Genomic DNA, 12528 nt, shown 5'->3' with positions numbered 1-12528 from the left:
AGAATATTTCATGTTATTAGTTCTCATAATCGTAGACAGGAAGTGTGTTAGGCTTATCGAGGGGACCCTCTAGCACCCACACCACCTGCCTAACACCCTGGTACCTACTTACCTAGGTGAACAGAGGCACCAGGTATAAATAAATATGCTTACCAGTTTTTGTCCCGCCTGGGGATTGAACGCAGGTTCCTATATGTTGCGAGCCAAGGACGCAGACCACTGTGCTAGTGAACTACAAGAGCTGTGATCAAAGATAGGGAAGAGGCACAGCAGGAGAAAAGACAGACTTTCAGAGCAAAAATAGACAAGAACTTTTAAAATAAAATGAGGGAGGAATATGGTGGAGGGAGAGAGAGAATACATGTCAATATGTAAGAGGGAGAGAACAATGAGGTGGACGGGAGAGGAGTGTAGTGGAGGCTGGAGAGTCACTCTCACACACACACACGCACATATGCACACCCACACATGCACACACACATGCGCGCTTACTCACACATACACACTATCATACTGTTTGTGTGTACTCACCTATATTTACCTATTGGATGGAGCTTTAGACCCCGACTTTCTAGCCGTCGGTTGTCTAATGCAATGACTTATTTGCTTAACATATCTCCTTGTAACATTGTGAGCGGAGTCCGGGTCTACAACCTGCTCCTTTAGTTCATTCCATATTCCCACTACTCCCACGCCAAAAGAAAACTTTCTAACATCTCTATGACTCATCTGAGTCTCAGGCTGCTATCCGTCTATCCCTCTATCTTTCTATCCCTCTTGTTCTGTTGGTATCCATTGTGAATGTTTTTTTTTTCCATTATCTCGAACCCTTTAGCGTCTCTTAAGGGATCATATGCTTCTCTTACTCTTTAGGACATACGCGTCTGTCACGTCTTTTTTTTTAAAGATGAGGGAGAAGAAATTACCGCTCAAATTGTGAGCGGCTCGAGTTAAACTCTAACAACCATTTGTTGGACCATTCCTTCAGTTTGTCCAGGTCTTCTTGTAGTCTCATGCTGTCCTCCTCTATCTTAATCCTTCTCATAATTTTGGCATCATCAGCAAACATTGAGAGGAATGAGTCAATACTTCTGGAAGGTCATTTACGTATATCAGAAACAGGATAAACAGAAAAACTCCATCACCTTGCATGGTATACAAGTTACGGACACTGGCCTGTACCTCAGTGCCTCTTACCTGTCACCCTTTTTGTATATTGGGACTATATTAGCCGTCTTCCATATTTCTGGTATGTCTCCCGTCTCCAGTGACCTACTATACAGCATGGAGAGTGGCAAGCAAAGTACTTCTGCACACTCTTTCAATACCCACGGTGAGATTCCGTCCGGACCATGTGTGTATGCAAAGAGATGGGGGTGGGGGTGACAGGGAGGGGGTGTTGAGAATTTTTCCAAAGTCTATGGTAAATATAAGCTCCAGGAGTTCCGATTTTCCTTGCTCTATGTGTAATGTGAATATGAAGGAGTGTGTGAAGAGAGGGAAAGGCTACTCGTGTCTTGGGTGAACGCTAGGGAGGGGGGGGGGGACTTAAGATATTCATAGGTAGACTGCCTCGCAAAATGTCACCTCTCATTCATATTCCCCGGCTCTTGTTATTGAATCCTCGCCCGGCCGTCTTGAGCGGCCGTGTGCGCCATAACACTGGAAATTGGTTTGGTGACATTACGATTTGGGAGCCTGAATTGTGCATCACTACCCCCTCCCCGTCACGCTGTGTGGCTGGCCAGGGCTGTCACACACCACCACAGGTGGACGCCCCGTCACGCTGTGTGGCTGGCCAGGGCTGTCACACACCACCACAGGTGGACGCCCCGTCACGCTGTGTGGCTGGCCAGGGCTGTCACACACCACCACAGGTGGACAGACAGCCCCACAGGTTCTGTGTGGTCCTCACACAGCACCTATGGACCAACAGTCCAGGTCCTTCCTGAAGAAGGCAACTGTGGCCGACTCGGTCCTCGCTCATTGCTTTAAATATAAATGAAACATTTAATTGAAATGAAATATGCAATTTAAGGACATCGGAAATAATTAATATTTAATTTAGGTAAATTAAAGTTAATTCCAAATAATACAACATAAAATTGATATAACGAAACTAAGGGGAAAAAACGCTTAAAAATGTATTGGATGCTTTAGTTTCTCTTGAAGAAGGCGAGCACCAGAAAATGGGTGTCAGGGAGTAGTGAAAACTTGGGTTTATATGGTAACGGCTTTCTTCCCTAACGTGAAGCGTCTCTTCCCTAACGTGAAGCATCTCTTCCCTAACGTGAAGCGTCTCTTCCCTAACGTGAAGCATCTCTTCCCTAACGTGAAGCATCTCTTCCCTAACGTGAAGCGTCTCTTCCCTAACGTGAAGCGTCTCTTCCTTAACGTGAAGCGTCTCTTCCCTAACGTGAAGCATCTCTTCCCTAACGTGAAGCGTCTCTTCCCTAACGTGAAGCGTCTCTTCCCTAACGTGAAGCATCTCTTCCCTAACGTGAAGCATCTCTTCCCTAACGTGAAGCGTCTCTTCCCTAACGTGAAGCATCTCTTCCCTAACGTGAAGCGTCTCTTCCCTAACGTGAAGCATCTCTTCCCTAACGTGAAGCGTCTCTTCCCTAACGTGAAGCATCTCTTCCCTAACGTGAAGCATCTCTTCCCTAACGTGAAGCATCTCTTCCCTAACGTGAAGCGTCTCTTCCCTAACGTGAAGCGTCTCTTCCCTAACGTGAAGCGTCTCTTCCCTAACGTGAAGCGTCTCTTCCCTAACGTGAAGCGTCTCTTCCCTAACGTGAAGAGACCTAATTCGGTCCTGGCGACACTGACATACGTTGTTCACACTGTAGTGTCAGGCCATGGGAGTGAACAAGCCTGTAAGAGAGGAATGTGAGGAACGAATCATCCCACTTTACCTGGGAGAAGTCCACTTTAACTGGACAAATCCTTAGGATTGATGTAGGGACCATTGGCAAGCCACCGGCTTCCTGTCCCCGTCGAGGGCAATAGAGATGGTGGTCCTCAGATAAATTCAGGTATATACCTCCCTCTGTAACTCTAGTTCAATGTTACTTAGTGTTATATAAGAAGAAGTCATGCTATAACTCGAGGTCAGCCTTTCTCAAGGTCATTTAGCAACAAGCCAAGCTTTGACTCGAGCTCTCAGCCTCGCTCAAGGCTATAATGCTGCTCAAACTTGTAATTGCTCAGTGAGTTAGGATAAAAAAAATACATATTACAACCATCGTTTTTTTCAAAATGTATTAATTTTCATAATATTCAGTAATTATGAGTTATATTGAATTCATATGTGTGTTTTGGAGTGTCGTAAATCATAATTACCGACCTGTTCCAAGATCTTGGATTTATTTAATTAATATGTCACCGCTTGAAATATTAACAAAAAATCAAATATGTTGTGAAACTTCCAATAATGTAAGTTACTTCACTTTGAATATCATCCTCGCTTTGCTTTTGTATGTGAATATTTCTTAAGGTATACGCCTCTACAGGTACTGATTCTGGAATATTTGGCTATCACGGTATATCAACAGACGGGGGACGTATTTCTCGTATGGGAATATGTACAGAGCCGTGAACACGTCACATGACAGACCCGTATGTTGCAGCGAGCAGAGGTCCGCCAGTATGGTGGCATTAGGCGCGCCTCGCACAATACTACACAGTAAAGGGCTCTGGCACCCACAAAACGTAGTATAATAGCAACAATAAGTGATAGTGAAAGGAGAAAGCATGTAGGAATCCAATAGTCTGATGAGGTCTTTGTGCGCTGCCTTTTCTTGCTTCTTTAAACCAGGTTAGTGTCTAGTGTTTGTCCATTGAAAGACACCAATTTCAGGTTTTCCTTCTGTAAGCCTTGTGTATGGTGGCTTGTGAACCGTGAGCACCAATCAGCGTCAGGCATCATGACACCACCGTAGCGACCAATGAGTACTCGCTATTTCAAGTTCTTGGTTAAGGCACTAGGATGGAGAAACGTTTTGAGTAGAAGCGGCGATGTGGGAAATTGTAGGAATTCATCATACAATCTCACACTCAATTGAAGAATGGCGGTGGGTGGCGAGAGTGTGTGTGTAGTGTCACTCGCCCTTGTGAGGAAGAACAGTTGGAGCACACTAGAGAGGCTTGAGAACCTTGTTGATGCCAGTAGGGAGGAGAGAGTAGAAGAATGGATGAGGCGGCGTCAAGTACCCCACGAGACCAGGTACACAGAGGCTGGTACAAAGGTACGGAACAGCTGGGATGGTTAGTGGTAAGGCTGGGGGAGCTACCACCCTCTACTCTATAATCTACACAGTAAGGAATACAATGTCATAGTAAAGGTGAACTATGAGAGATGAGTAATAAATACCACTTCAGTGAACAAATCCACAAGGGCCGTAACGAGGATTCGAACCTGCGTCCGGTTGCATCCCAGACACTGCCTTAATCTGCCTTAGTAAGTACCACTTCAGTACTTACAGAAACTACTTCATCAACTACTTCTTCAACGTCATCTAGTAATATAGACTACTTCATCAACTACCTGTGATCCCCACCACAACTCCCACATTTACACTTGTTCGACCCGGACCTTATTTAATGCCTTTGGTTTTTCTCAGAATAACTGTAGCCTTTTTGTTATGATCGTTAACAAGGTGCAAGTTAACATCCTAGATAGTTATGTTTTAACGAATGTGGATATAATCCAACCAAGACACGTGAGGATGTGTGTCTGGGGGTGAGGATATGTGTCTGGGGGTGAGGATATGTGTCTGGGGGTAAAGATGTGTGTCTGGGCGTGGGGCTCTGTGCCTTTTTCATTGTGTCTTTTCAGTCTTTTCATTGTGTCTACGATCTAATACTTTTCCTCCTCTGACTTGGGAAGCAGTTTTTAGTGAATATTATTACCTATTTGTAGTTATATGATGAGAGATCATGTTACAATATGCTTCGAGCATCACAGAGTATTGGTGCGGCAGACCTTGGACGCCCACCTCAACACGGAGGATTATTTTGATCAATTTAGAGGTTTTCAACAAATCGACATTTTTTTATGTAATTAACCTAGGTTAAGCACCATACTATCAAGTCGATTGTTCCTTTGTTCAAGTCGATAATCGACTTGAGAATGGTCCAGGACGGACCGAAACGTCGTCGTCCCTTCAATTTCTAGTGTGTGGTCTGGTCAACATACTTCAGCCACGTTATTGTGACTCATCGCCTGCACCATACTATCATATATGGAAAAACTCAAAATAAAATATTACATGTATACTCAGTACGACCCACCTAGCATGCTTAAAGGAATTGCATCCTAGACCCCAATCCTAGTACGACCCCCAGCATCCTAGGTTCCAATCCTTGACCGAGTCGTTATAGTTTGCAATTATAATATATAATAAAATAAAATATATAATATATAATAAAATATAGTATATATATATTATATTGCTTGATGCTCTCTCATATCAGTTACGTTGGAATTGTATTGTGTATAGTGCCCTGTAACTTGACAGGTCTACCGCCCTCAGACTTGGCCAGCTGCAAGGATCTACGTGTGTCCCCGCTTATGTACTCCACTCTCTTCCTACACACACATATATGGGGCTTTTTAACAGCGGCTAGCGTCGTCGTTGGCTAGTGTAGCAGTCACTTGCGCAGATAATACAATACTAGTTATCTCCTTAGAGTCGTAGTGGTTATCGGAGTGACCTTCTACTGGTCGATGGTGGTAGCAGAGAACGTTGCTATCACATTGCCATTTTTGTTAATATTGTAATGCACTGTAGTATTATGTAAACAACAATAATTTTTTTTATTTTGTCCCGAGGGGCGAGTTTATTGCGTCGCGCCACTCATGAGTGGACACACCATCGCTGCATGTACAACAAACAGCTCCCCAGTAGGAAAAAAAACCCGCTGGGTTGTTCATCCTGTCACTTGTACCCAGACATAGTTCAACCCGTTCTCGCACTTTCTTACAGTCAATATTGACTTATTAAATACGTGCATATGTGACATACTAATTTTATTGTGAATATTTTAGTTTACCTTGAAAAGCTTCATAGAAAACACTGACCTTACCTAACCATCTTAGTATGTAAATATAAGCATCTTATTGTTTTGTAATTACAATTATTACTTAACCTATACCTATAATAGGTTAAGTAATAATTGGTAATTACGAATCAATAAGCTGTTTATCTTAACATACTAAGAAGGTTAGGTAGGTCAGTATTTTCTATGAAGCTTTTCAAGGTAAACTAAAATATTCACAATAAATTAGTATGTCACATATGCACGTATTTAATAAGTCAATATTGACTATACGAAAGTGCGAGAACGGGTTGCATAGTTAGGACTTTAACTGTCTCAAGTGAACAGCTTCTAAAACAAGATTAACATTATCTTCCTGTTGCAAAATGGGGAATCTTAAGAACAGTATATATATATATATATATATATATATATATATTTGACAAAGGGTATTTGCCTTACTCAATGTGGGGTTTATTATTCTACACATTTCTAATGACCCTTAGATGTTCACACGCTCAGGTAGTGGTGGTCAAGGCGGTGTCCGTCACTCTCACTACAGATTCTGCAACTTCTCTGCTCAACTAGTTTTCTTCCATTCCGAATCTCCATGGATATTTGTATCCAAGACGAATTCTTTCCATTACTGATTTAAGTAATTGTCTCCTTGAAGCTACGTGAGATTTTGCATGATGTTTAGTATTTGAACTAAATGACGTTTGTGGTAAAATATAATATAAAGTATAAAAAACACTGCCATTGACGACACTGGAATTTCTCTGACCAAGCGGGACTAGGGACTAGGCTGCTCCCCGGGCGTGACTAGGCTGCTCCCCGGGCGTGACTTGACTTCTCTGCTCCACAGCTCAGTGATGTACTGATTATGCTACTTCATAATGCTACAATATACTGTATACAAATATTGAAATATCCCATGGACGCTGCATTTAAGTGACAGCTGATAATCACTGATAACGAAAAGCCCCGATTAAAAAATATATATCTTACACTGTGCTTTAACAAAAATAGTGTACAAAGGGTGAATATTCAGCTTAAGTGTGTTATCTCTACCAGCAATTAAATTCCAAGATAAACCTAGTAAAATGAGTTGCCAGGCGACTAATTAACTACGCCATTCACTCTTTACCCTAAATGTCAAACCATTTTCCTCAAAGTCCTTGGCCATTGTCTGCCTTACCTAGAGTAACACCAAAATTTACATCACAAGTTGCGGTTGCCATTGAAATCCATTACTTCATGCAAGACATTCAAACACAAAGGCAATTAAGAGTATGTTTTGCTCGCGTTTATCATCAGTAGAGGATAAAAAGGCATGAACTCCAGCCTTGAAAGTTATCCCAACCAGTTGTAAAGAATCAGATCATTGCTTATCAGAGGTTGGTCTGTGTTGCCAAAATTGTCATTTTGTAATTATTAGAGATTCGAGAATACTGAGCACATATAGTGTATATTATTAAGTGTTCTGGTGCGCTTCATAAACTGGGAAGGTTAGGAGAGGTCAGGACACAGGGGTTACTAACCTCACACATAGCTCTCACGGCATAGTCTCAACACCTTATATACTCAAGGTTAGAGGGTTAAGAATATTGACAAAATCTTTAATATTTTATTCTAAAATTTAGTAATACTGTACAGGTAAATGCCATCTATTAGATATTTCCAAAATAGGAACTTAAGAAACTTATGGGAATGTGTCACAAATGGCAATAACATCCACTGTATATATATATATATATATAGATATCCGTCTTAAATATTCCATAAGAAAGTCATAATACGACAGTTACAAATATCGGTATTTAGCACAAACTGTTTATTCTTCACAATATAAATTGTATTTTAGAGTTTTTAACCTGGTAATAAATAATTAAAATAGTTTTATGATAGTCTATAAATAGCGTGTGTCGACACTATTTGCTCGCTCTTACAAAATAGTGTAAATGTTACTGATACAATGAAGAAAAATAAATATTTTGTATTTACAACATTTCAAGAAACATTACATTACGCACAAACACATGGAACAGTATCTAAATTAACCTATACAGTACAACCATGTACAAGAGAACAAAAGATATAACACAAATAAAGAATACTTCCTGTACATATAAATTTAGGCTATGCACCTATATAAATATGTAGAACACTGTACGAGACATTGACCAACTACACATCTAAGAGTTTACTTACATGTAATTTATACTGTGAGCGTTGTCCAGATATGCTGCTTCCATGTTGCATTGTGGTACAATATGGCACATCAATCTAGTCCTATGTTTATGCTAGGAAATACTAGAGCCTACGACGCTTCACTTATGAGGTGAGCTCCAGGATGATTGAATGAAACAATGTTTTTGGTGACTTTATATTAATGAACGTTGCGTATTTAGCGATGCTATGATTTATATAATGATGTAGAAATATGGTTGTGGCGAGATTGATGTCAAATATAATGACATTACAGGTATGAAATACGGGAGAGTGCAGTAGTGAAAAAGTGGACCGGACAAAGATGGTGAAAATACAATGTTGTAACATAAAACATTATACTTTGGTACAGTGATATGACCTCCACCGCTGCGTGAGTGGGTCTCACACACTCACTAGGCTTCCCTGACTAGCCTGCCATACAAGATGAATATATACAACCATGTAATAAACACATGGTTGCTCTAGTACAAGTTTCTGCCTGTAGCACCATTGTTAAGTAAACTGACTATGCATAATGTCCCTCTGGTTCTATTGTCCAGTATAAGAACTTTGACCATATCTTTAAGCTAGAGTTTTCATACAACATCTAGAATAAGGTTTAACAACCAATATTCTCTATATTGGTAACCCTCGTTGATAATGAGACAGTGGAAAATATTGGCAATGAAAATTAGATTCTAATAATTTTCTGTTAATGAGAAATTGGTATTAATATGTTTGTGGAGTAATGTTTGTTATATCTGTATGGATAGATACATTACTTTATAAACACAAAATTATTCAATATGCCTAATTATTTATTGTGATACTTTATTCATTGTATATATCATCGAGGGGTAGAAGGAATAGACCTCATGGTTTTGTAACAAAATGAGCAGTTGGCAATCTAACCCTTCATATAGTCTGGCGGAGCCGCATAATGCGGATGTTCACAAGTGTGCTAATAAAATAGGAGAGCCACAGCAGTGGAGAAGTCCATGGTGGTAGGAGAACGCCTCACGCTCGAGGATGAGGACCACCAATCTTTGGTATCAGAGCCTGGTCACTGTGGCCTCCACCGAGACTGCAACTAGCCACGCCGTGACGTTGAGGAACAGTGGTGACCATGTGTGATGGGTCTTGGCGGGAGAACAGTGTTGGCCTGCACTCGCCAACTCATAAATCCCGTGTTCATCCGAGACCCATCTAGAGCACCAGGCTCTTAAAGGCTTCATCAAAAGCCTTTTCCCGTAAGTTTCTTATGGAAGAAGCGCTCTGGTTTAAGTCTTCCACTGAGAGAACTGCGCGAATCTGTCAGCTTCCCCAGAGACAAATCTTGGTTTGTATTTTTTCACTCTACAAAACTGCACCGGTTGAAGACTTCTGGAGAACCGCACTGTTATATAATTTGTGCAAAGAACAGCATGCGTCGTGGGCTTTGAAAAATGACACGAACCTCAAGTATCTTCCAAGATACAACTAAATTGGAATCATCTTTTGGAGATACATGCTGGTTGTAGTATTCGCTCGAGGGGACTTGTGTGACTTGTGTTCTCTGGAAAACGGGATGGTTCTTCGCTTTCAAAACAATCAGTGTGGTACTGTTGGTTCCTTCAAACATGTTTAGGCCAAGCCAAGTACCACGCTTCTGGAGTAGTGCGCGTGAAGTGTCGGGAGCTGACAGTTTGTGTGGTAGGAATGAGTGGTAACTCAGCGTTCAGGAATTGTATGGCACATTATCCCTCAAAACAGCGACGTTCTTCATGCTGTACTTTCTCACAGCGGCCCCACCATGACCACTTTCTGCACACCTTCTGTTTCTCGAACCTGAAGCAGCGGGTCTTCACAACGTTGAAAAACACGTTACCAACCATGTCGGCAGCACCGGTGCGAGCCATCTTAAGACACGCTTTGAATCTGTAAGGTGGAAAAGGTGGAATTAAAATGGGCTCCAAATCTGTAGGATTTCATTATTATTAACATTGACCGGGAGAGATTACTGCTATAGCCTAAACATTTAATACTTTTTACATTATATTTGGCTATATCCACTTTTTAACTGGTTAGTAATATGGACAAACCTTCATGTTAAATATACTGCCCAAAATCAACGTGAGCTATTGTATGGCTATATATTTATGAGACCCTCCTACTAATGATAGGTTGGTGATGGGCATTTAGGACAATAGGAGTTACAATATACTGATATTCAGAATATGCATATATTGTATTTCTGTAAGCAGAACGTTATTCTTGCAATCTGGATTACAGCCACTCTTTAAGCTTTATGTGGATCAAGCATTAGAGTGGATTTAATGAGGTTTTTAATGTTTCATATTGACAAAATTCAAGAAAATTAAGAATACAATAATTATGTTAATTTCTGATTATATTGCTTGTGTGTGCATAAGCAAACAGGAAGGTTACTCAGTAGACAAAATATACAAGTTCTTGCGTGGCAGGATCAAGTATAACATTTGGGGTTTACAGCTCATGGTCTGTGATACGAAAAATTGGTTTACTGATAATTATATAAACTATATATAAATATAGCCCATTGCAAATTTATGTAAATATGAATTTTATATTGTATATTAATAAAGAAAAAATACACATCTTTAAGCATTTATCTTAGGCTTTCCCCGACCATCCTAAATGCTTTACGAAATCTTAGGATTTATAATCACGCGATTGTCAAAGTGATGTGTAATATACTTAATGTGCTCCAGTTTTAGTGATCATAATATATTTCCTCAGACCCATACAGTTGTTTTAGGTGCTTCTTAATAATAGTTCTGAGAGGAGGAGAGATGAAGGGGGAGAGGAGTGAAGAGGGGGGTAAGGGAAAAATGAAAAAAGGGGGGGGGAGACCCGGGTGCAGCCGGATACCCGAGATATATATAAATACATATAACTGGAAAATGTCCGAGGTTGAAGGGAGATGAAGGGAGGGGGGTAGGGAGATGAGAGGAAGAGGGAGGGGATATAGTGAGGGGAGAAGAGGGGAGGACTGGCAGGGCGGGCAAGAGATTATCTCCTACATTGCCGAGTAAGCAAAATCCTGCACAGTATTTCCCGAGAGAAAATTGTATATTATTATATATAATATAAATATAATATATATATATATATATTATTTACATAACTGTCACAATTATAAAACTTCAAATTGAATATGCGCACAAACTTTTAACACTGAATAATTCAGTGTGTGGTAAAATGACCTCTTGGCAGTATTACTTCATTCCTTGCTTGAGCACATGTTTAAGACGGAGTAAGGCAGAAGAAACCTTTATCAGTGTCCTTGACGGAGTCGAGGACAGTTAGGGCAGCGACAAGACCCTGGTTAATGAGTGGCCACCACCACGCCGCCGCCTCGTGCCCACCCAACACAGGAATTGAAATACCAAAGATTAGAGCAGGGGAATGACGACGCAGGAGAGGGGTTGGGGGGGGAACAAAGAAAAAAAAAAAAAAAAAAAAAAAAAAAAAAAAAAAAAAAAAAAAAAAACACACAAAAACACACAAAAAACACTTACACAAAAACACTTACACAAAAACACAGAAAAATAGAAAGAAAAGAAAATAAGAACGAAAGACAGACAAAGACAGAGAGAGAGAGACAGAGAGAGAGAGAGAGAGAGAGAGAGGGGATGAAGACGGGTGGTGGTGACGGAGGTAACGCCCTCTCCCCCGCCCCTGTCACCAACACGCGGCGCCTGGACAGTAATCACCACGAAAGCATCACTCCTAAAGAGTTTAGTCCAGGACACTACAGTTAGCACAAAAAGTTAATCTCCGGAGCTTGAGGGAAGTAGCATCCTTCTCCAGCCGACACATCCACTTCCCTTCAGGCACAAGCTGCTCCCTCCAAAAGGAACCATTTCTCCTTCATCCAATATTACCCATTTTAATCAAATCTTTAAATTCCCTGCGGTAGAAAAGGGGGGAAGAGGAGAGGGAAGTTTTTCCCCCTTGCACTGTGACGAGGCTAAGCTGACGGCGGGCCCACTAATGCCTCTAATTTGGCAGCGTCGCCTCACTAATAAAACTTTGACCTAGGAAAGCCCCCAACTTGCCAACGCTGCTCCTCTGGGTAGACACTACACACGCAAAAACAAAATGTATAAAGCCACAACCACAGAGGCCTCTGGAGACTGTCGTAGGGAGTTAAGAGACATGACCCATCCTCAGCCCGTTGTCTTAGGAAGTGCCAAGACATGACCCGTTCTCAATCCGTTGACTTAATAAGTGCCCTGCTATGGTAACCAACCCAAG

General features: G+C 41.1%; 1 protein-coding gene across 1 annotated transcript in view; it reads right to left on the bottom strand.

The window, feature by feature from the left end:
* Positions 1-7653: 7653 nt before the first annotated feature.
* Positions 7654-12528, bottom strand: part of LOC123754340 (group 3 secretory phospholipase A2) — a 32416-nt gene continuing 27541 nt past the window's right edge. Inside the window, exon 6 of the mRNA XM_045736646.2 lies at positions 7654-10167. Coding sequence (XP_045592602.2) covers positions 9987-10167 — 181 coding nt within the window. The 3' untranslated portion in view covers positions 7654-9986. The remainder of the gene's footprint in view (positions 10168-12528) is intronic.

The sequence above is a fragment of the Procambarus clarkii genome, chromosome 18 (genome assembly GCF_040958095.1).
Source record: "Procambarus clarkii isolate CNS0578487 chromosome 18, FALCON_Pclarkii_2.0, whole genome shotgun sequence".
In the NCBI taxonomy this organism is placed as follows: Eukaryota; Metazoa; Arthropoda; class Malacostraca; order Decapoda; family Cambaridae; genus Procambarus; species Procambarus clarkii.
The sequence above is the reverse complement of the archived record's forward strand: the minus strand, read 5'-3'. Positions and strand labels throughout refer to the sequence as shown.